General features: G+C 35.8%; 1 protein-coding gene across 1 annotated transcript; it reads left to right on the forward strand.

The window, feature by feature from the left end:
- The first annotated feature begins 302 nt into the window (after window positions 1-302).
- Window positions 303-25,149, forward strand: LOC128206309 (uncharacterized). The gene is made up of 32 exons (XM_052908685.1): window positions 303-642; window positions 740-983; window positions 1,155-1,326; window positions 1,511-1,875; window positions 2,088-2,237; window positions 2,443-2,577; window positions 3,103-3,184; window positions 3,373-3,607; window positions 4,885-5,137; window positions 5,347-5,487; window positions 6,188-6,243; window positions 11,057-11,634; window positions 11,967-12,096; window positions 12,240-12,646; window positions 12,744-13,263; window positions 13,559-13,779; window positions 13,897-14,137; window positions 14,334-14,577; window positions 14,814-14,996; window positions 15,107-15,153; window positions 15,466-15,649; window positions 16,405-16,895; window positions 17,180-17,420; window positions 17,695-17,866; window positions 19,350-19,714; window positions 20,030-20,179; window positions 21,265-21,399; window positions 21,493-21,574; window positions 21,761-21,995; window positions 22,118-22,370; window positions 22,723-22,863; window positions 24,132-25,149. Exons 1-32 carry the CDS (start codon window positions 303-305, stop codon window positions 24,283-24,285), a joined length of 7,347 nt encoding a protein of 2,448 aa, XP_052764645.1. The 3' UTR covers window positions 24,286-25,149.
- The last annotated feature ends 963 nt before the right edge of the window (window positions 25,150-26,112 follow it).

Here is a 26,112-nt window from a genome sequence, read left to right on the forward strand (position 1 = left end):
AACACAAATACACAACAAGTCCTATAAAAATGGCTATACAGTACAGTTATGTCCCTTTATTGACTTAGAATAACACGTAGTGTTGATAATTTTAATTGAATTCGAAAAGAACTGGCCAAATAAGCGCTTTATGTTTTAAAAAATGCAGTGTTTTGGGCGCTAAACCAGGCGAAAGATTGGAATGTGGTTTGACAGTCGGACACGTTGGTGGAGACCTGTATTATTTTGAACCAACAAAGGGGACTTTTAAAGGAATCGCCACTAGACAGACATTGACATGTTTCTATAAAAATAGCGAATGGATGGCCAGTAGAACCGACAACGTACCAAACTGGTTTGTGGCTGCTCCTGGCATGAAAGCAAAGAAGCTCGAAATAACTGCTAGCGAAGACCTCAATTACGTTGGTTACTTTGACTCTCCACAAAAATGGAAAAGATCCGAAGATGACAAATTTGATCCATTTACACCTGCTAAGCGTTACGATATGCTAAAAAGGGGACCGTCAGAAAAACGTGCATATAAAATAATTCCTTCGCCTGTCAATATGCTTGTATACGACCAGCCAACGATGCCATTTGATTCTAAGTCATGGGTTGTTACAGGATCAAAGGATTTTGAAGGCGAAATGCAGTTTTTGGCAGGTATACTTTGATAAAGATAACAAATGTGAGCGATTGCATAATAATGAAAATCATTTGTGTTTGACGTATTTTAAGGTATACTTGTTCTATGTTACAGACAAACTCAAGATGAAAATTAAAGCCACGTCATCGTCTTTTCAAAAGCAAATACAATTTATCAAGACGACAGACGAGATTGGAGGCAAAGAAGCGTACTTGCTCGGTATTACCCCTAATACCAGTAAAATTGAGATAAAAGCAAGCGACAATGCTGGTGCTTTTTATGGCGCTCAAACGCTTCTTTCATTGTTGGAAGACAACGGTGGTGTATTGCCTCAAAGCATAGTTAGAGATTTTCCCCGGTATGCCATTGTTTTTGTTTAAATTGCTTTCTAACACAAATTAAGATGCATCCAATAGAAATGGATGATTAATTGTATTTACTAGGTATAGATGAACAAAAAACGGTTTGTTTTTACGTTTTTCTTAAAACTAGGGTTTTTTTGAAAAAGAAATTAATGTGTCTGTTAAAGGTATGAATACCGAGGTGTTATGATTGACGTTGCACGTAACTTTAAATCGAAAGCATGGATGTTGAAGCTCATAGACACTATGGCAATGTATAAGCTGAACAAATTGCATCTGCACCTAAGCGACGATGAATCATGGCGGATAGAAATACCGGCCATACCTGAACTAACAGAGGTACTAACAATCTTCTACACGTTATGATTCCTACTAAAATATAAATTAAAATAGATACATAACTAAAGAAATCCTTGATCACGTATTTTTTTGGTTGACGTAAACACGCCGGTTGAATAAAACTCAAATCTAAGTCGAGAGCTTTACTAGCCCACAAGTAGTTTATGTTGCTAACGTCTCATAGGTTGCAAGTAAACGATGTCACAGTGAGTACAAAGACAAATGTGTGTTGCCACAATGGGGCTCTGGACCTGACAGCGACACATCAGGCTCTGGGTTCTACACTGTGGAAGACTACCGCGAAATGTTAGAATACGCAAAGGCTCGCCACATTGAAATCATTCCTGAAATAGATATGCCCGGTCATTCCGCTGCAGCTATGGCAGCAATGGAAAAGAGGGAGGATGATATTGACTTCATGAAAATGCATGGTTATATACCTTTGCCGGAATCATTGTTATTAAATGATCGTGGAATTCATGAGAATGTTTCTAGCTTTCAAAAATGGACGAAAAATGCGATGAATCCCTGCATGAATTCCACTTTCAGGTAAAACTACTCTTATTACGGTAAACTATTTATTGCAATTACACCTGTACGAGTATAATCATTCAATTACTTGCAACTGTTATAGGCCTTTGACCCCAAAAGAAACTCCACACCTTATATAGTTTAAATGTTTAGTTTTTCTCTTGTGTATTGGATGTAGCATTAATATGGATTCAAGATCAACATTTTAATAGTTTGTGATATGTTTAAAGGTTCGTGGAGTTGGTGGTAGATGGGCTTAAGAGGCTACACATGCATATACAGCCACTGCGGATTTTCCATATGGGTGGAAGCGAGGTGGTACAAGGAGCTTGGGATGGCTCTCATGAATGTTTAATGAACTCCGAATTGAAAACTTTTGAGTAAGAATAAACCTCGTATATGCATTTTACCTTATGATCCAAGCTAATTTATAGGTTCGAAGGTTGATGGTATCTAGATATGTGATAAACAGTCCCTAACCTTGCATCTAGATGAATCGGTATTGTTTATTTGCGTGCGCAAATTATCTTCTTTCAAAACGGCAACATGTTGCCATTGCGGTGAACATTATACATTTTATTTCAGCATGGCGGCTCTCCGGCGATTTTTTATGAACCGGGTGACCGACGTTGTCGCGACGAAAGGTTTAAAACTGGGAGTTTGGGAGGATGGTGTGTATGCAGAAAACAAACCAAACCCAATTACGGACTTTAAATCAGAGTAAGATCGATTATTTTAGTTTTTCTGGTTCCGAAGAAAAGAACAGGGTATTGAACTCCCATTTCATTAAAGATTAAGGCTTAGGATCGATATATTTCAGACGTAAACTTATTTGAGATGTACAGTGCTTTCAATGATATTATCGTAATAATGATTATCTTATATGTAATGCACGTTACTTTAAAGTTATCCTCGAGCACTCTTGAGAGGCACAAGGTTTACGATATATTACTGAAACGGGTCTCTTGTGTAGGCGTCGTCGCACAAAATACTTTAACTTTGGCCATACTTATTCAATTGTAAGAACACACGTTGCCAGCGAGAATTCACGGATATTTATACCCAATATTTAGGTAATGCAATTTGATTCTTTCCGTCAAACGGAGAGTGGGTAACGGTACAATGTGCTCTTGTGGAAGTATCGCATAAATTATGGCGTTTAATTAATCTGTAACAAATTTGGTTTCCTGCATTTTTATGGTACAATTTAAAATGATTTTTTTCATATATCTTGCACCCTTTCAGTGTCTTTGTGTATCCATGGGACAATAGATGGGAACTGGATCATGCCAAGAGGCCTTCGGAGTTTGCAGATGCTGGATACAAGGTCTGAAAAATGGCAGTTGTGCTGTTTAAAATTATTTAGAACATACCTCAAGCATTTATTATTGTTTTGCAGTTTTAAATTTGTAAGTATTAAAATGCGCCGGGAATCTTACCAATAAATAGTTTTTGAAGTAAGATGCAGTCCATATCTTGGCTAAACATAATGTATATACATTCTCTTCTATCTAGGTGGTACTTCCTCTAGTCACGCATCTTTATTTTGACCTAGCCCAAGAGCCCGACCCTGAGACACGTGGTTTTTACTGGGCTACCCGCTATAGCGACACACACAAACTTTTTGGATTGATGCCTGACGATATATATGCAAATGCGGATGTTGACAGTATGGGCAATACCGTAACATTGGAGAGCCTGTGTGAAAACCAGCCCTGCCCGCAGCCAAATAAGACTGAAAATATTATAGGTTTGCGATGATTAAAGTATTACATTCAGACTCATGTATATTAGTATGGAATGAAAGCTATGGAATACCAAATGAAGGGTTGCTATATTGTTACTTATTTAAAATCAGGGGCACAATTTGCATTAGTATAAAGGGAAATATTTATGAACGCTACCACTTATGAAGTATGACTAAGAAGATATGCATTAGTTCATTTTTTAGCAATTGCAAATATTTTCCGATAAACGCATCATCTTCGGATATGTTCGGATCGTGACCATTCGCTTAACGATATACATGAAAATTGAAAATTGTTATCGTTTGTTTTGTGTCAGCAGGCCCATAAAAACTAAAATTAAAATTTCAGAAAGAGTTACTTTATGATATGTTAACGTGACACTCTTGTTCAAAATCATTACATAAACATGTATTACAAACATCAATTTTGACTGATAAACCTTTAACTACTTATTAAATAATGCATTTATGGAACATATTAATGACTGATAACAAGATTGTAACCGTGTATTTGATAGCAGAAAGCGCAAAAATATTAAATGATTGGTGAATGCTAAATGATTTACTGTGATTTACTTTAGCCTCATAAGGTAGAAATACCGTGTTGTATGCTCATTCCTTTCAATTTAAACTCAGTATCCATCAAATGAACCTTTGTTTTCGACATTTATTCATCCTTTTTGGGTATATTAAGACAAAATTATTAATTGTGATAATCTTATTTGGGAGTTAGAGTGCATCTTTAAAAGTAGTGTTGTCATTAGTATTTCAATTTTACGTTTAAAGTAATTTGAAGTCGCTGATGTCTTCCCGCGTTATTGGGACTTCATTTGATAAACTGTGTCCGGTGACTGTCGGGTCGTTCTCTTTACAGAATGGGTGATAAAGAATGACTGTAAGGTTGGCTAAAATAAAAACGAAGAATTTTGTAACAATTGTTGAATGAAATAATGACCTTAAGGTGTATATATAAGAAATGAATTGCAAGAGGGATGCCATTATCGGGGTATGAACGCAGATGGGCTGGTAAAAGTACGCGTGGAGTCCTAAGGAATCAACACTCTAAACAGCCCCACTGTTATCATAACCCGATACTGACATCAATCCCTCAATTTATTCCTCTAAATTTACATTATTTTAAAAAGTTATCTCAATGGATCCTCATTGTTTTGATGATTATTATTATATACTGAGCATTTTTTGGCATTTATAGTGGCAACGGGGATATGAAATCAAAATGTTTCAGCGCTTCTTACTACTAAGAACAACACACTTTACAGGTTTGCAAGCTTGTGTATGGACAGACATAATTCGAACCGAAGAGCAGATTGAGAGCATGATTTTTCCCCGCCTCCTTGCCCTGGCAGAGCGAGCCTGGCATGAGGCTGACTGGGAAAGCATCAAGGACAAAACGGAACGGGACAGCAAAAAACAAGCTGACTGGGAGGTATTTTCAGATGTGATGGGTCATAAGGAATTACCAAGACTTGAACGGAATAGTATTTTTTACCTCGTTGATCCACCTGGGGCAAAGTAAGTAGGTTTAGTGAATAATCAACCGAATAGTTATTTGGTATTGAAAACCTTTATATAAGTTTATGTTACTTCTGTGCGTACAATTTATGTTTAATTAAACTTACTCATGCGGAACATTTGTGCTAAAAAAATGAGTCTTTTTCTATTTAAAATCATATCTTTTTTGTATAACATACTATCAGGGTTTTGATTTGTTCTGATACAAGGGTCGTGAACAAGGTTCTTACAACTAATGTGCGTTACCCGAACCACACAGTTGAACTGAGCAGAGACGGTGGCAAGGTGTGGCAGACGTTTCAAGAACAGGAACTTCCGTTGGGTGAACATGAGATCCATTTTCGAACCAGGTATGATCTTTATGTATCATCATGTACCCTTTGTCGTTAAGTTTTCCCTTGGTGTTTATGTTTGTGTATGTAGTGTTTACACGTTTGTGTATTAAGTTTATGTTTATGTCGTTAAGGCTCTTTGCTTGAGCCTCTTAACAGAGTTTTTTATGTTCCTTGGCTGTAGTTTTTTAAAGATTTAAAATAAAATAAAAATTAATATTTTGTAGTGCATCCAAAATTTTTATGCAAATGTAAAATACATGGTCAGTACTATACTTATGTTAAAATAGCACTACAGCAACACAAGTAACTACTGGTCTGTCACCTCATCCATTAGCAAACAGTATATCCTTATAGAAAACGTATACTGACGTATAGTGTGATATTACTATACGCATTTTGCATCAAAGGTGCATATATACTAGTCTTATAAATATATTATTTCGTGCGCACGTTTTGATTAATACAAAGAAAATTGGTGATCAAAATAACAACATGTGTAACATTCTGAATGATGGAGCGTACTATTAATGCATATAAAATACTCTGAAATAAGTTACACATAAAGGAACAAAATGGTTATAGTTCATTTTCTGTTTCGCAACTCACGGACACCCCTTTAAATGTGGCATAAATGACATTTTTGTTTGGGGGCTATAAACTGCTGCTAATTGTTTTTTATTCACATTCGAAATTGTTTTGAGTTTATTTAATTCAGGTCACCAGTACTTGGTCGATACAGTCGCGCCGTGAAGATGACCGCTCATGTCAGTGGTGAGCATATTTATCATTATTATTCTATTATTTCGTTATTATGGGCCTTCAACATAACAGAAAAAAGCAATTCGAAACAAACGTATTAAGTTAGACTACTACTGTTTTGTGTTCATGCTTTGAATGGTCACTCTTTTTAATCTGGAGTGTATTTGCTTTATCAGGCCATTCCAAACTTATATTATGTTAAGCGTCAGGTTAAAGTATAAACATGTACCAACCAGGGAACGTTTCATAAGGCTTCTTCCTGAAAAAAAATGAAGTAGTGAAAAAAAAAACTTAAACAACGAATATATCATTTACCCTCCATTTTACATCAAACTGACTCTACCAAACTTTTTCCAAACTTTTGGATCTTTTTCTTGCCAATTTTCATATTGCTGGTGTAAAACATTGTAAGCTTTCTTAAATTTGACTTAGATAATTATTTCAATAACCTTTTTTACTAAGATGCTTTATGAAAATATCCCAAGGCATAACAAAAACGGAGAGAAAAACAAAATGGTCATACCAAAATAAATTTAACCTCCTTGAGATATGGCGCTCGGAAAAGGAATCAGGCTATGCGAAACATAAAGACCACACGTTGCACATGAAGGCTCATAAATAACTTGAGGTTACTTTAACTTTTATTTCAGTTATTTTTTGAATACCTAAAACCTACCAACTACAGAACGTTAGACATATTTCAACTTGGCATGTCCTTTAACGTCCGACCATTAAGTATTGTCATTTTTTAAGCCTCGGGCGTTTAAAGACTGTTTACTATGATAATGAGAGAATATACTCCTATCCTAGCATACACTATATTCACTCTTTGTATCACTTTAAACGATAGGGTCAGTTGTCTTGTCAGTCATACGAACGGTGGATGTTGTTGATTTTAGTAACTGTTTCAAGCAACTTAAAATAAGTGGGAGGCAATCTACAAATCTAAGTTTATGGAGTATTGTGAAATAACATTAAAAAAATTTTTTAACGTGTTACCAGAAGCTAGTATAATGAAGTTCATTTTACGAAAAACATGGATTTCAAGTCTAGTTTACCTTGTACTCATAGGTAAGAGACTATTAGTTGAGACTTAACTTTAATTCATTTCATATAGTACATGTGTATGTTCTAAACATCAAATTTAGATGTTAAAAATAAAATTACTCAGACAACAAACATATGGCTCATGTAACATGTTTCTTGTTGTGATTTTAATGTGTTCTGTCTTTGGTGTAAGCCCTGTGCCATTAAACGGAGTTTGTTTTTGTAGTTTTCCATATGAATATTAGTTCCTTTATACATTGTTTATTTGAATTCATATTTATATGTTATTGGAAGTAAATTATAATACACAATATAATAAATATCAATAATAAACAACGGATGCTTTTAAAGGAACTAATGTAATAAAAAATTGTATGATTTAAATTTATACATCGCTAATCCGAAATTGTCGGGACCCAGATATGAGACTATCGAGTTAGAATTCAAAATTAACAAATAGTAATGAAATACAAAATCGGGACTGTAAATTTTCCTTTGAAATAGAAAATTTGGATCAGTGATTAAACATTTGGAAAGAAAAAGGAATAAAATCGAGACCGGTAATTAAATATACAGTTAAAGAAATGTTACATTGAAATGTTGATTTTATTTTCATTAAAACAAGAGTTTACAAAACAATAATATATTCAAATATTGTTTAAAGAATGATGTAGTGAATGAAAAGGTAGCACTCAAAAATTAGTGGTTGTTTATATATTTGCGTACCGTATTCATGTTAATAATCTGGCTTATGAACTTTTCATTTGTTTCCGTAATGCCCAAGTATTTAAATATGTTTTTTTTGTGTATATTTTAAAATTAGTTCAGAAAGCTATGGTTAATAAATAACTAGTATATTATATTCAATTGTTGTCAGTTTAATTTAGTGCTCTCGATAAATTTGAATTAAAACTGTTAAACTTTGATATGCTTTGGTTTTATTGGAGATCAAAAATGCTTTCAATTAATAAATGAAATTAAATTTTACTTTAAACCATCAATGTGCACGTGCTGTTAGTGGATTATTGGATGCATGATTAACAAATGAAGACGAAAGGAGTCGAAAGAAGTCGCTCTGAACAATATCGGTACAGTGTATATGCGCCATATACATAATAATTTATATGATCATTTATATAAACGTTATAATTAAATATTTACACCGCAAATTCCATTCCTTAAATGAACTGCCTTTCGGCAATTGCGTTTTTCAATCGATGAACGCAACATCTTCGGATATGTTTGGATCGCAACAGGTTGCAAAACAATATACATGAAAAATATTGATATTGTTATTGTTTGTATTGTGTCAGCAGGTCCCGTAAAATATAAACCAACATTTTAGAAAGTATTTTTTTAATTTTAAATGAATTGTTGCCATAAGAGTTTGAATTTGACGTTTAAAAGTGATTTAAAGTGGCTGATCTTTTCCCGCGTTATTGTGACGTCATTTGAAAAAATGCTTCCGGTTACAATCGGGTCGTTCTATTTACAGAATGATGGGTAGGAAAGAGCTACTGAATTGATTTTTCATGAAATGAAGTATTTTTAACAACTATTGAATGAAATAATGAACTATTGGTGTAAATATAAGTAATGAATTGCGGGGTTGATGTCATTATCGGGGATATGAACGCAATTGGGCTGGTCAAAGTACGCATGGTGTCGGATTCCACACACTTCGACCAGCGCAATTGCGTTCATACCCCGATAATGACATCAAGCCCGCAATTTATTCCTTAAGTATTGACGTTTGTATACACAATTGACATAACGGTATAGCAGTATCGAACACAGATAAGCGCCTTTCGTGAGAAATGTCGGACAAAACGAAAAGCAGCATGATATGCAGGGTGGATGGTTATCATGGCTTTTCGTTTTAAAAAATGTGTTCCTGTCTAGCTCAAGCGCTTGGGCTACAGAGAAGGGGTGTTGCGAACCCCGGTATTGAAACTTCTAGTACTGCAAACAATGACATATAGGATTATAGCAAAGGCCATAGACATGAAAATGACAGGAATAAATTACAAGCTTGTTTAACTTAGAATATCGAAGGTCTTAGACAAAAATCCTTGTTCCACATTTTATTGGTTTATTCAAGTATGATTATATTGGTGTGTAGACAATAGCTATGACAATTCAAGCATTTCTAACGATAGAGCTGTAAATAAAATGGGGCGAATATTATTAGCATTATGGACTGTCAATAGTTATGACACGCAAAAAGATTCAGCAAACACTCACTTTTTAAATAACTCAATAATTATACGTGTGATTCATCTAAAAAATGTTTTCCCTAGATTATTTTACCTTAGCTAATAAAAGTAAAGAACAATATACTTTTGAAAGAAAATAAATAATTGTTTCAATGGATTTCAATCATCCTTGACAATACTTTATAAATTATAAATGCATGATAAATGTGATTTATTAGAAAAGTGTGAATTGGTTTGATGTGTTTGTCAACGAAGTACGAAACAGAAACTTGACACTTAGGTTCATACTTCAAAATATAAGGAGGACACGGTTTTAAATGGATTTTTTTGTATACTTCTTCAACTCAAAGTTGGATTAGATGATAGTGAGTACCAAACTTTATGATGAACGTGATGATTTAAATTTCAAAATAAGAATTTCCCTTTTTTTAATTTGAGATGTTCCTAGTTCACAATAATATGGTGTTTCGTTTTTATTGCACTGTTGATAAGATTTGCTAGAATATGTACAGACGACAAAAATTTTAGCTCAACCAGTACACTTATGACTGAAAAACACTTCTAAAACAGGGTTTCAACTATCATAAAATAAGGAAAAACATTTCTAAAAATGTTATAGGTCATTCTAATATTATATCAAAGTACAATAGTAGTCTTATATCGCTGATTGCTAATAGTATCAATCATCTCAATTTTATGGTGATGTTTTAACAAAAAATCGTAAAATTAAAATGTTTTCAGCAGCTAGTTAGGCAGATAGACTCGATGAATAGCTTGGATTGTATTTTAACCGTGGATATAATGGCAATGCGTTGAAGAGTACTTGCCTTCTGTTTTAAATGATGAATATAAGGTTGAATATGGCGTTCTTTTTAAAACTAAAGTTCAGCGCTTTAATTTTTTGAAAATTTTGCAGATTCATGTTTTCATGTAAACTTTTACCAAGGTAATCATTTAGAAGAAAAAAATAGCTAATACATGTCGTTTTTATTTTTCATCATCATATTTTTTGTTTGTTTCCAGTTTTAGTACAATGATACTTTTTATTATGAAACTCTATGATGACACAGTTTAAATCTTTTATTTGTTAGGGCAGACTGTGTCTGATTCTCATAGTTTCAAACAATAACTGCATCGTAAGTTTGCATTAGGTACCTTGAATTATATTCCCTTGTCTGCAGATATATTAGGATCCCTTATCATTTAAGTACTTGGGGGTTACCTAAGTTTAAGATCATTTGTTTAATAATTAAGTTTCCTGAAGTCAATGAATAATCAATAAAATGAACACTGTTTTCAGGATTGTTGGGATAAGATAGAGGTTGTGCATGGGTTTAACCCCCCAGTAAATTTATTTTACTGACCGTCCCAAGGCGGTACCTAACAATCCTTGATAATCACACTTAGGTATTACATAGTATATATGCATTGTGTAGTTTGTGGAGTTCATGTAGAACGTTTACAATATACCGTATTATATGCCTACAGACAACCTATATCTACATCAATGTTTTCGCCATCGTTATTAACAGAATATGTTAATTGTTTGGTTATTCATTTAGATCATATCAAAGGCCTTAACCAGGGGGAACTTGATGAGTTAGCGTCCAGTCTGCAGATTCGTGTCAAGGTCCTTGACAATCTGAGAAATGATGGGAACAGGCATATCGTGCAAACAACCCTAAAAAATATCGGACAATCACCGATTCCTGATGTAGGATGGACGCTTTATTTCCACAGCATGTTATTGGCGTTCCCTGACAGTTTTCAACATGAACACAATAAAACAGTTGACATGGACATTGAAAAAGTTCAGTTTGGAGTAGTCCAAGGTGATTTGTATTATATGAAGCCAATCCTGGGTTTTGCTCCGATTTCACCAGGCAAAGAGAGGGTGTATAATATTATCGTTCAGCTTTGGGCGGTTTCAAAGACCGATTTTATGCCATTGTGGTATGTTTCATCTGACACTGAGGGTGTCACACCACGTGTTGTTAAATCAACATCGTCTTTTGATCTTGATTATGTGGAGGATTTCGGTGACATAAAGCAATGGAAACGCAGTAGGGCTGACCGGTATAACCCATACAGCCCGCAAGATCGTTGGTCGAAGTTCCGATTTTTAGGAAACCAAAAGGTAGTACTAAACAATATATATATAATTAATCAAATCAAGAAATATTTTATATATGATTGCTTATCCATATAATGAACAAAAATCGAATAATTGCAATTTCTTAAGATACGTACACGAAGCCATTTCTTAAGTTGGATAAAACGAGGCACTTATTCATTTTTAAGGGTTTGACCTAATAAGTGTTATTTCCAATTTAAATATACATGTACATCTCTGACATTTAATAACTTTATCAGCTCTTATATAATATAAAAAGTTTTAGAAGGACTACTGTCTTTCATCTTCATCAAAAAAACAATAAATAATTGATGTTTTTCTTGGATGAATTTTGTAAGGAATCGGTTGTCATACCTACCCCTAAGAAGATAGAACGTCAGGAAGATGGACCATTTATTATGTTTGATTATTCGTGGAAAGTGTTTGATGTTAATGGATCTTTCAGCGAAATTGCTAAATATATGAAAGGTTTGACATTCTTATCGTCAGCTGTATGTTAGTATTTGTTGTATTTCAATTATCCTTTATTTTGAAGTTAATCTAACCAATAGTTGTTTTCTTTACACCAATAGTTGTTTCCTTTACATTTTAAATCTGTTTTTGTTTTACAGAAATGTTCAAAGTTGATTCCTCAGTAAGTGATGGGCGAAATTTAATTAAGCTTATTAAAAACGCCACACTGCCTGGACAAGCATACTTATTGCAGATTGAAGCTGAAAACCAAAATATTGTTTTACAAAGCAGTACACCTCAAGGCATGTTCTATGCTGTACAGTCCTTACGAGCCATAATCGATGACACGAATCGAGTCAACATTCCTTCAATGACACTTGAGGACGCCCCGCGATACGAGTGGCGAGGTATGCACTTAGATGTGGCGAGAAACTTTCACAGTCTTGAAGACGTGAAAAGACTTATTAAAGCCATGGCCATGTACAAAATGAATCTACTTCATCTACATCTCACTGATGATGAGGGATGGAGAATAGAAATTCCTGGCCTTCCAGAACTTACTAAGGTATGAAATCTAAAAGGTGTCATTCAGCATTATGACTTTCATTCCTGTCTAACATTGTCATTTGATCTATAATACTATATATGGTATATATTTCCAGATTGGAAGTCGTCGATGTCACGATTTAAATGAAACACAATGCATTATACCACAATTTGGATCAGGTCCATTTGCCGATTCCTCTGGTACCGGTTATTACACGACGGCGGAATACAAGGACTTGCTTAGATTCGCTAAGAAACACTTTATAACGGTTGTTCCTGAGTTCGATACACCTGGACACTGTCATGCAGCTGTTGTGTCCATGGAATGTAGATACAATAAATTCAAAATGACTGGAGACGATACTTCTGCAAACGAATATCGACTTGTTGACCCAGAGGATGTATCATTTTATAGATCAGTTCAAAACTGGCGGGACAATGCTATTAATCCATGTATTAATTCTACATATAAGTTCATAGCGAAAATAATTGATGAAATAAAAAGCATGCACCAGGACATACAACCACTAGTTACATACCATTTTGGCGGGGATGAAGTTGCAAAGGAAGCATGGACACACTCGCCTATGTGTCAGAAGTTTTTAACAAGCAACCCGAAATATAATGTCACACATGGTAAGTAGCCTAAACGATTTTATTGAATATATTTATGTTAAATATAAATATTTATATAAATATTTATATAAGTATATATACATATGTTAAATTGTTCTGCACATAGTGACGTTATGTGTGTCTAGTTCAGTGTATGTAAGCCTTACGACAATGTGCCTCTAAAGATTCGAAGCCTCAAAATGTCCTAGTATACCAAAATAAATGTTAATCGTTTTCGTTTCACCTTGTCTCATTTTCGTTCAACGCCTGTATATCTCATGTGTCAACGATTTGTGTCTTTTACTTGACACTTAAGGTTTGAAGAATTACTTTGTTACGCGGGTTGCTGAAATAGCAGCTGCAAAAAATGTTAAGCTTGGCGGATGGGACGATGGGTTCCTAAATGGACAATCCAGTCCAGAACCTATTCCGATCAGTGAATTTTCCAACGCTGAGTTGTTTGTCAATACGTGGAACAACATCTGGGAATGGGGTGGTGGAAGCAATGCATACAAATTTGCCAATGCTGGATTTAAGGTTAGTCATTCTGTTTGTTTTTCTATTTAACCATTCCTACATGTTTGTATAGAAAAATAAGTAAAATAAAAAATAAACATGAAAAGAAAACGTAATTGCGTTTTTCTGTTATTTCAGGTAATACTCACCCAAGCGACCAATTTGTACTTTGATCATCCACAAGAGCCGGATCCCGAAGAGAGGGGACTTTACTGGGCGACCCGATTTACAGATACTAAGAAAGTGTTTCGGTTTATGCCCGAGTCCTTGTATGATAACATTTTTGAGGATAAATCAGGGGGACCTTTATCAAAAGTTGAAATATGTGGAGAGGACATGTCTAAATGCACCCTTCTGGAGAAACCAGAAAATGTTATTGGTATGTTTTATTGTTGCTTTATGCATGGCATTTTATGACCGTCTAATTTTTATGGTGTATACGCAGAATAGGAAAAAAAGTATTATCGTTGTTTCAATGACATTTCAAATATTTTTTTCACATTTCACTTCTTTTTGTGTTGAAAACAGTTTTGTATGTGTCATTGATACTTCTACTTTCGTTTTATTTGTATTAGGAATGCAAGGTGCATTGTGGAGTGAGACTGTAAGAACAAGTCAAAACATGGATTATATGATATATCCTCGACTGCTTGCGTTAGCTGAAAGATCATGGCATAAGGCCTCTTTCGAAGATCAAAGTGACAATATTGAAGTTTTTGAAAACGAATGGATTTCATTTTCGGAGGCGCTTGGATTGAGAGAATTTAAACGTCTTGACGATCTTGGCATATCATTTCGTGTTCCACCTCCTGGTGCAAGGTACACTCCATGCATTCAACTTGTATGAGCTTTAGGATATTAAGCATTATGAAGATAAATATTTTTATATTAAACAATGTAGTAGCCATAAGCAACATTTTATTTGTGGTAAGTTCAGATTTAAGAATAAAGTGTCATGATTTATTGTTTCCATACTGACAATTTCGACATTTTTTTAAAAAAAATGATATATTAAAAAAGCATTTTTGGCAAGCAACGTTTTTTTATATTTGTAGGCTATTGGAAAATGGAGAAATGCAAGTCTCAACCACATATCCTGGACTCGGGGTTGAAGTGAGCAAAGACAATGGCACTACCTGGCAACAAGTGCCTGAAGAGATCGTCAACAATCCTAATCGCTCCAGAGTGGTTAAATCTGAAGGCGATTGGCATTCTGTTAAACTGAGAACCACATTTAGGTAACAACCTGTACTATTACGTGGTAATGATTAAAATTAAGCTTGTAATTGTATATAATTCAAATGCTTATATTCGGCTATTCGATGTTAGAAACTCTTTTTTTTTCTAGGAATGGTGATAAAACGAGGTACAGCCGTTCAATAACGCTCAATAAAGGTATTTCTTCCTTGAATATTTTATCAAATGTGTTTCATTTGTATCTCGCTATCGATCGATCTCGGTAAGACATTTTTCAGTAATATGTGTTTTTGATATATGTCGCTTATAAATTAGATAACGATACGCTTAAATCAAATTAGATCAAACACATAACATGTAAAATATATTGTTGTTTTTGTTATCGTTGTTGTTGTTGTTGTTGTTGTTGTTGGGTAGTGGTGGTGGTGGCGGTGGTGGGGGTATTATTGTTGTTGCTGCTGCCGTTTTGTTTAAATAAAAGGTACAACTTGCTGTTTTAATGCATTACAGAAGTCGCTCGTCCGGTGGTGGAGCAATACATGTTGAATTACATCGCTGAAAACCTTCTTGTCCATGTTGAAGTGATAGATAACCTTAACAAAGACTACAATAACTATATGACGGTTAAGCTAGAGCTGACCAACAACGGTTCTATGAATATACCGTCTAGTGCTTGGAGAATTTACTTTTACAGGTAAGATTTATATATATCCTATAAAATAAATGGGTTAGGCTATTTCTAAACATTATGGAGCTTTTAGTCTTGTAAATAATATCAGTTTTTCGTGATGCCTGATAAATTTTACATCAACATCACAGGCGGTCTATTACGAGTATACCCGGAGTTAAATTTCAATCTACGTGAGTGTAGCAGTATGTAAAGTGGTGTTTATATTCACTATGCTTTATCATTGCATGCTTTCGTTCATACAGATTGACCGTACATTATCCATGTGTGATCGATTTGGTCAGTTTGAATAACTATTGTATTAAGAAAGGGTGGTCAAACGAGTTTGTATACTATTAATAAGTATAACATGGAGCGTTTTATGTATGAAATCTCATATATACATTCCCGCCCCTTTTCTTGTCATGTGGACTCGGTCACCGCGAGGTATTTTTCTGTAAATATATTAACTTGTAAACTATTACCACAACGCTTGTACTTTCCGTACTTTACTTTCTCTGTCTCTACTTTACTATCAGTTCATAGATATTTTTTCATATATTCATTGAATATGCATGTCAGCTTTGTAATAATTGTGTGATTGTTTGAATGTCATAATTCATTTAAGGCTCATTTCATATACTTACGAATAAACAAACATAGACCTGGACTTTATAATATCATTAATTTTCCCGGTTACATGTGCATTTGTGTTTTAATGTGTATTATATCATTGATAATTATATAGTCTGATAAAACATATAATATTAATCCATTTTCAGTCTTTACGGTGCAAAAGACAGCGAGTTGAGATGTGGCCTTACTGTAGGACATGTGAACGGTGGTCTGTTTTACATTGAACCAACACCTGGATCCTTCCCGGGAATTCCAGCCATGCAAAGTCTTAATCCGTGCACATACAATAACAAATGGTGGATGGTCAGCCGAACGGACAATATGCCAAACTGGTTTGTGACTGCTCCTGGTATGAAAGCAATGAAGCTCAAAGCAACGGAGAGCGAGACGTTGAGCTATGTGGGCAAATTTGACACCGCGGCAAAATGGAAAAGAACACGGGAAGACAGGTTTGATCCCTATACGGCTCCAGAGAGATATGACATTCTTCGCAGAAACCCTTCATCTAAACCAGTATATCGGGTTGTACCAACTCCAATGATGTCAACATTTTCTAAACACGAAACCATTCACGTTGATCATTTATTCGTAGTTGTAGAATCACAGGAGTTTAAAAGAGAAAGTCAGTTTCTAGCAGGTAAAGGGATTACGATAAGTATCATCCAAGTTGTTGCCATTGTATTATCATAAATTTACAAATACAATTCTTAAAGCATCTGATACATTTTGGGTTGTCGTAAATTTCAACAGTTTTTTTATTTCAAATAAACACCCATTAACCGATATAATACTACAAAAAGTAAGGATCGCAAAATACGTTACGTACACTTATTCAAATTATTTTTCATTATAAGAGTTGTCGCCATTTTGGTAAATGTGCAAGCCCTTGTCACAGTTAAAGTTTTTATTTTGTTTTTGCAGAGACGCTTAAAGTGAATAATGTAACAACTGCATTGGATTCGTCAAAACAAATCAAATTCGAAATGAAGCAAAATTTAGGCGGAAGTGACGCATACGAGATAAAGATCAGTCCAGAGACACACACTGTCGTTATACAGGCCCAAGAAGCCCCCGGTGCATTTTATGGGGCACAAACCTTGATATCGCTTGTGGAAGACAATGATGGAAATATTCCTAAAGCTACCATCAGGGACGCTCCGAGGTACAAACTATTAAGAAAACTAAAAGTAAAATAGGGAAAAATATCATGTGTGTTTCCTATTGTATTCATGTTTGAAAAAAATAAACTTTACAGTACATTTTATGTTATGGCACATTTTAAACGATGTAGATAAGGGACTTATTATTTTTTTTCTTTAAAGTTTTTATAATTAGTCGGCATTTGGCAATTTTGGTGAGGCAAAAGAAAAGGATTTAACATTTTTGATTTATAAAATATTTATCCAAACGATGCCGATTTATTTTGTATCCTATAGGTTTGGATATCGTGGTGTAATGTTAGATGTGGCACGCAATTTCAAGCCGAAGAACTGGATGTTGAAGTTTATTGATGTGATGGCCACGTATAAATTGAACAAGCTTCACCTTCATCTGAGCGACGACGAAGCCTGGAGGATTGAAATACCGGATATTCCTGGATTGACGCAGGTTCGAAATAAATAAAAAAAACATACCTAAGACAGGACTTTGCCCTTTAGAAATATAGATGCGTCAATGCATTGGTGTATGGTAAAGTGTAGCCAGGCTCGAGAACTGTACGAGTAGTATAAACGACACTTCAATATCAGTCCAACAAATAGCTGCATGTCATGTTAACGAAATAATATGCAGAAATATAGTGCTTTTGAAAACGCCAGCTGTATTTTTTATAACACCAGTGTTTTAAAAAAAAGCGTTTTGATTTAACCATTTTAAGTTCTTTTGACGTTTCATTATACCTTATATAGTTATATCTGTTCCGCGGATAGTTAAAGGGGCTGTACTTCGTATGATGAAACAGCGCAAAAACAGAAATTTGTCGAAAACTGACATAAACTTGGCATCGGTGTGTACAATGCATTAAAACTTACTAACTGAAGTACCACATAGTTTGCAATTTAAGTTAAGCAGTTATTTCGTATTTTTCCTTTAAAAAAGATTACTGGGTATGTCTACCAGGTAGAATTCATTTCTTATGCGTGATTGGCTAGTCGGTGTTATCCCGTGATATTACCGAGGTAGGTGTATAGCTTAATTATGTCACCCAATTAGAGTAAGCCGTCGTTGCTCAGTAGGTACGACGCTGGACTGCAATTTTGGCGACACGGGTTCGAACCTGGTCTCCGACACCATGTTTTTTTTTACATTTTGGTCCTTTTTTAATTTAAGATATCAAAGCGTAACACATTCTATTGAATAATTGTCCTGAGATTCGTTACAGAAAAAAAACGTTTTTTGGTGCCAATTTGATGTACAGTCCCTTTAAGTATAAGGGCCATATAGGAGTTGCGTCCGTCACATCTCGTAACATCCAGTCACGTCCCTGAACAATCTTGTGTCGCATGTAGCTCCGGAATTAATCTAGCTACATACATGCAACTTTGTAGTAAAGTCTAAATAATTTAGAATGAATGGAGTGAGCGTAGCGAATGATACTTTTAATCATTTAGGTTTACAACATGTCATCTTACTGATTAAAAACACAACCGCGTTGGCTGTAATATTGTCAACGCAAAATATGACACACGGAGTGTTTCTAATGAGCGACAGTAGGCGGACATTTAACGCCCGCGAAGGTTGATATTCTTAATGATGACGCCTAGTTCTTTATGATTGCCTATCTGTAATGTCATTTGCTGATTTGGTAGGTTGTATTCAAATAAAGGTTAACCAGCAATTCGTGTGTCAATTTCCTAAGTCTAATACATGTAGTCTAGTAGTTATGGCCATTGCTTGAAAATACCATTCTAGGCGTCGTATGGGCTCTATTCATCATTTTAATGAATAGTACGATCAAATTAATTTGGATCTTAAGGCTTATTCAGAAAGAATACAAACACGAACATTATTTGGTGACCTTATATTGTGTGCGTATTAATACTTGAATATGATTCGAATGTAGCAAACTGATTTAAAAGACATATTTTAATAGATTGCCAGCAAACGATGCCACAGCGAATACTCAGACGAATGTGTTATGCCCCAGTTAGGCTCAGGGCCTGATACGGATACAATAGGGTCGGGCTTTTACACCGTCGACGACTACAGGGAGATTCTCGATTACGCAAATGCCAGGCACATCGAAGTTATACCTGAGATCGATATGCCGGGACACTCAGCCGCGGCAATCACTGTGATGGAAAAGAGGGAGGATGAAATTGACTTTATGGAGAGTCACGTATATGGGCCATTACCAGAGTCGTGGCTGCTTTATGACCACAAGTTTACCCCAAGTGTTTACAGTGTGCAAAAATGGTTAAAGAACGCAATGAACCCATGCATGAACTCTACGTACAGGTACTGTATTCGTATTTTTTTAATAAAAAAAGTTTTTCAACACGGCACGGAATCAACTAGAAAGTTAGTATTAACCTGATTGGTATTAAGTTGTAAATTAAAACGGTGCGATAACATGTCAGTATAAATTGAATGACTTCAGCAATATATGTGTCCTAAATAATGACGTTTCCTTTTTTATTCATGCGATATAACACTATTTAGTGTTGTTAAACGATAAACTCGACCCAATCGGCAATACAATATAGTGGAGATCTGGGACTGTCTGAATTGTCCTAAATCCTCTTGGCATTTCTGTTTTTTGGGTTTTTTTAGATTCGTAGAGCGGGTAGTGGACGGCCTGAAAGAACTACATAGGCCTGTTCAACCATTGCGCATATTTCACATGGGCGGAGACGAGGTGGCACATGGAGCATGGAGTGAATCCAGAGAATGCTTCGATAACGTGGAATTCCGTGGCAAGGAGTAAGATGTTTTGTTATAACGGAGATATTGGGTAGCACATTCTAATTCAAACGAAATCGTCGTACACTGGCGTAAGCAGGTTACTTCCAATACAAGTGAAACAGGCTCAATATAAAACGGCGAGTTCGTGTGTTTCCCGAAATGATAACAACTTGTCATCCATCCATGATTGTGCTATCACGTCATTGAATATGTGAGTTGTCGGTATTTGGATTGTAAGTGGCTTACCACGGTGTACGTAGCGAATACAGTACCTATCAATGAATTATATTAAACGTAAAATCAGCCCTTCTAAATACTTATATCGTTCACAAGCGTCCGATTACATTTGATATAACGTATGCTAATTTTGCTGGACTACCTCACTGGGCGGCGGAACTTCCTTGACATGTTCATAGAACGGCATAATAGATAAGAAATGTTGCCGTTTTCAGTATGCACGTGGCGTCACATTAGGTTCTACCATGAATACATGAATACATGTCATAAACGCGGATAAACAAAAACACAGCAACTATGTTTGAAATTTCAGCCAAATACGGAGTTACGATCGTAAACCTTACGATCTTTATTGAAACAGGACCAAGAGCTCGTGCATATATTTTCATATAAATTCAAGCTATACCTTTACCTTAACAATTGTCTCAATAAACAAAAAAAATGAATTTCTACCTTTTTATATGCGAAATCTATAAGAATTCAGCCTGCAATGTTTTAATGATAGGGAACTTCTTCTATGTGCAATCGCCGTTGGAAGTACATGTATTGGCTTCTTTGTCACTTCTCAGTCAAAACTCGTCCGGACGTATTTTTTAATTTTTACAAAAAATCCTCTACTGTGTTGTTTTAATGTATGTAATTTTTGCACTTGTTTAGTTAATTTTTCATATTATTATTGAACATATAACGTAGATTTCGGATTTGGGTCGTGGCGTTTACATGAATTTTCTCGACGCTGTGGACAGTTTTCCGCAATGTTTTCTTTAAATTTTAAGTTTTATCTGATCCATTTGATGAGTCACGTATTATTTCTCTTCAATCGGATTCTGGAAGCTGTCATTTGTTTAATGTGAAACGTTTTTTAGCACGGCGGCGTTGCAACGGGTGTTTATGAGCCGAGTGTCAAGGATTATATCAGACAAGGGCCTTAATCTCGGTGTCTGGGAAGACGGCGTTTATGCTGATGACAAACCAAACCCAATAACGGACTTCAAGTCAGAGTAAGTTTTGAAATTCATATTTTCGTGGCGAAAGACAAACTTCTTGTTTTCTTATATATAATGTATCAATTTGCACATATCTTTAATTTCCAGTGTGTTTGTGTATCCATGGAACAACAGATGGGGTACGAACAAAGCCAAAAGATCATCAGAGTTCGCTGATGCTGGATACAAGGTATTCGGATGCACAGGTTTAGGTTGACATTATTTTTTCTCTTCGAATCTCAACATTAGTGAGCAAATATAATACGGGTTTCTTCTTCTTCACGGATACTTAATGCGCCTACTTAATATACTTAACCAATAGAAATTTAAAAACTTGAATTGTACGTCCAAACCTCTGAATACTAAACTATCACAGGTGATTCTGCCTCTGGCCACTCATCTCTACTTTGACATGCCACAAGAGCCCGACCCGGAGAGTCGCGGGCTTTACTGGGCCACCCGCTTCATTGACGCCCACAAAGTATTTGGGCTCATGCCGGATAACATATTTGCTAACGTGGATGTGGACCGGATGGGAAATTCTGTGTCCTTGGAAGACTTGTGTGGAAATGCAGCTTGTCCTCAGCCAAATAAGACGGAAAATATCATTGGTGTGTGTTTTTTTCTTGTTTAAAAACGTTCCGTTAAGCAACGGACGGTCGCCTGAAATGACAAATAGTTACATTTGTTAAATGAAACTGGTGTTGATTGACCCTTTTGTTCTTTTCCCCAGGTCTGCAGGCATGCATGTGGGCGGAAGTTATGCGTACAGAGGAGCAGTTCCACAACATGGCCTTCCCGCGCCTTCTCGCCCTTGCCGAGCGCGCATGGCACCGTGCAAACTGGGAGGAAATAGAAGATAGGAACGCGCGGGACGCGTACCGAAGTTCCGACTGGGAGGCGTTCGCAGATGTCCTGGGCTACAAGGAGCTCCCTCGGCTTGAGAAGAAACAGGTTTTTTACCTTGTAGAGCCGCCGGGGGCTAGGTGAGTGTGGCTTTATTCTCATGTGGTATGTAAGAATGCCCATGTTCTTATCTTTCATTGGGTACAAAATACACATTAACAAATTGATTTTTTTAAAGTTTAATTATTCACGACACGTATATACTTCCTTAAACATGATTTTCTATACTTTACTGCAGGTAGGTAAACATATATATTCATTCAAAATGTTTTGAAGTGTGATCAGGTCCAGCACATTTCAATCAATTTTGATATGATTCAACAATTATTTTACAGTAGGTCCAAACACATTCAAGAATTTCGAGTGTTTGCTAGAATTTACATCTTCGTTAAAGATGAATTAGTACTCTCAAATGCGCTTCTTATTTTCAAGAGTTGAAGGCAACGTACTGATGGCAAACACGCGGTACCCTAACCATGTGGTAGAGATAAGCATGGACGGAGGTGACTCATGGAACGAATTCCAACAACAGACCCTGGCTAACGGGAAATATAAATTCCATTTTAGAACGAAGTAAGAACGCGACTTTAGTCTTGAACATTAAAGTTAACCATGCCATTAAAGTGTTATAATGTGTTGTATAAATAATTGTTGTCATACTGCACAGACTAATGAGCAGCTAAGCGATGTCAAACATGTGCTTTAATCGTCTGTAAGTGCGTCTGTACAATCCTTTGCTAAACACATTGTCCTTGAAATAATTGAATTATAACTTGCTTTCTCTCTCCTATGCTGACTATGTTTTATCGATTCGTTGTTTTTGTAACATGTCACTTTGTGAGACGACTTATTTAGAAGTTACCCATTTAGAAACAAAGCGACGGAAAGATTAGGTAAGTAGCGTCTCTCCTCCGTCTACGCTTGTCTGCCGTCCCTCTTACATCTCGCTCACCACCGGTCTGGTTGTCCGGTTAGCGCAGTGGTTAGCGCACTTTGTTCATACTACGACCCGGGTTCAGTTCCAAGCCTGGGCGCATGTGAGTTTGGTTAGTGGTCACCAAGCCGGACAAGTGGGATTTCTCCGAGTACTCGGGTGTCCAAATGACACAAAACTAGACTCTCGCACAACAGCGTGCCAACGAGTGTGACGTAGAATAAGTTATCATTACTTTCTTCACAAACGTTGTAAAATGTATAATGTTAAACTAAACCAAGTCTCTCTTTGATGTTTAGTCGATCAGTTTATAAATCCTGTCATTTCTAGTACTGAACTTACCGTACATATCTTCTCTGGACAAATGTAGCATACCTTATCGAGTTTACCAAGATTCTGTTTAAGGTCGCCATTGATAGGCCGCCTTAGCCGTCCCATTGAGCTAATTGCCATAGCTGTAGGCGGCGGTTCGGTGGGGTCCGCGTTGCGGGCCCGTACTGTTACACCTTACCCAAGCCTCACATTCTGCATCTCATCGACATCTGTCCCACATATATCACAGCACACATTGGGATATGCCTCAGATTGGTTTATGTACATCATTACATGTATTAAGGTTGAGTTTACTTCTTGTACAGGTTGTCGGTGCTAGACCGCGTGAGTCCGTTGAGCTAAAAGTCGTGTGTTTTAAAGTGTTCTGAAGTTGAAAACTATATTTCTTGTCCTGTTATTTAGAAACCGTTTCGCAAAATCCTTCGACTTGTAGCCGTCCTGTGGTGCTATGAGCCGTTTATCCTTATCAACGTGGTGGATAGGGGAGGTCCTGAGTTAAGACCCGTCTTATCGCCCGTACCCATCGCATTTCAATGTTGGGGAACGTTTACAATTCTTCCTTCTTCTATTACAGGTCGCCGGTGCTAGGCCGTGTGAGTCGGCCTGTAGAGCTGATGGCCGTAGTTGAGGGCGACGGTCGGGTGGGTTCCGCTGCGTCGTCTACTCTAACTTATCTCACCATACTTGTCACATTTGTTCACATATACATGTTTTGGCGTGTATTGTAAATACGTGTTTTATGGTGCTTCGTATACCTCAGGATGCAAAAATGCATATTAAAACTTGAATATGTGTATGTCTAAAAATTGAAAACTTGCACACGCCTGTTGTATAATTCATAATACAATTTTGTTTGCGAGTATGGGCTAAACTTATGGCATATCATAATTGGCCTAACACATAAGCCAGTCACTTGATTTTTTTTCTGATAATGACATTACATAACAGTACTGCAATAAAAGAACCCAAACCCATGCTTTGGCATGGCCATTATGCAATTAAAACATTTCTAATGTAAGTATGTTTTTCGGTTCCCTTGTTTTTCCTTTCATTAAAGGCATTCCAAAACGAAAATAAATAAATATTTGTTTTGCATTTATCGACAAATTTAATCAGAACGTTCATAGATTCAAATTTTAAGCTATCGTACTATATCTTCTGATGAACAAGTATATGATGATTGCTCTCTTTGAATAGAAATAAATGATTGGACGCTTGCAAACATATAAAATGATGTCAGAATCGTTCAACACGACGATGACGTCTTCTGCTAAAACCTGTGTTGCCTTTTAAGTGCATACTTCTTTCAGTTTACACTTGTTTTTTTCCGAACAAATTCACATTTGTTATATGGGCTTTTAAAAAGACCGGATATTATATGTTTTTTACCTTGTTTGTTTCAAGTGTTTGATACGGCTTACATGTATACTGTGTACTACCTGTACGACTGAAATCGTGGTTCGTGTGAGGAGAATGATGAAATCGAATGTTTTCAAGTACAAAGACATAATCATTGTTCATTTCAGTAATTGTGCTGTACTTATATGGCTGTGGCATTGTCATTTACATAGTACAATTATACAATTGATGTGTTACGCTTTACATAAATAGATTTGTAAAATTATAAAAAAAATAGTGTTTTATAATGTATTGCGTTTTGTTGTATACAAATGAAAGTTATATTGGCAAAATATTAAATACAATAGTAAATATGAAGTCAACTTTAGACGGGGTATTCCATTTGGTATTTTTTTTTATTTTCAATGGCAACATTTTCACAAGGAGAGCAAATGTTGCATATCCTACATAAAGGTTTTTAGTGATTAGACTCCATGGGAAATTACTTGCAATGGAATGCAATAATAAGTACATGGATATCAAGTTATCTTTCATGGTAATTCGGAAAATACTCAACGACAAAACGCCTGATACTAATACGTCTACAACCCAATGTTTAGCACATTTAGCGTGAGTGTGAAGTATAACGTTGATCCCTTTTCCGGTACGCTGTACACATTCAGCGCAAATTAAAGCTTTATTTAAGTTATGACAAAGATTCTAAATAAAACGGAAACCCGTATGTGATAATGCGTGGTGTATGCGTAACATAACATCATTGTTTAAATATCGCCAATGTAAAGAGAAAGAAAATGCCTGCTGATAGTATACAAGGTTAAGTACAGGTTATTCTGCACTAAGTCAGAGTAACAATATGGAGAAGCGAAACAGTCGCGTTACGTGTTCGACCATGGTGATCATGACATATATATATGTTAATAAAATAATCAACTGTTTGAGAAAATAAACAAAAAGGTGGGGACAGGGTGATTGGCGCTAATGGTGGATGACGGTAACTCAGTGTTATAGATATACTGCTCATTATCATACCTTTGACCATTGATTTTAATGTTAAGTGATGCTAAGCCACATTCTTCAAACGTTATGCTTTTAATTAAAAATCAAATTATACAGACGCATCATATATGACTTCGTGAGTCATAAAACAGCTAAAAGTGGGTTGATTATGAAGAGATGTGCATATATTACATTTCAGA

The sequence above is a fragment of the Mya arenaria genome, chromosome 2 (genome assembly GCF_026914265.1).
Source record: "Mya arenaria isolate MELC-2E11 chromosome 2, ASM2691426v1".
Taxonomy (NCBI): Eukaryota; Metazoa; Mollusca; class Bivalvia; order Myida; family Myidae; genus Mya; species Mya arenaria.

Excerpts from the sequence above, each read along its gene's own strand:
- LOC128206309 (XM_052908685.1), top strand. The coding sequence starts at position 303 with ATGGCCAGTAGAACCGACAACGTACCAAACTGGTTTGTGGCTGCTCCT. Across the intron at positions 11,635-11,966 it reads TTTTAGGAAACCAAAAGGTA|GAATCGGTTGTCATACCTAC; the intron begins GTACTAAACAAT and ends GAATTTTGTAAG. Across the intron at positions 14,578-14,813 it reads GTTCCACCTCCTGGTGCAAG|GCTATTGGAAAATGGAGAAA; the intron begins GTACACTCCATG and ends TTATATTTGTAG.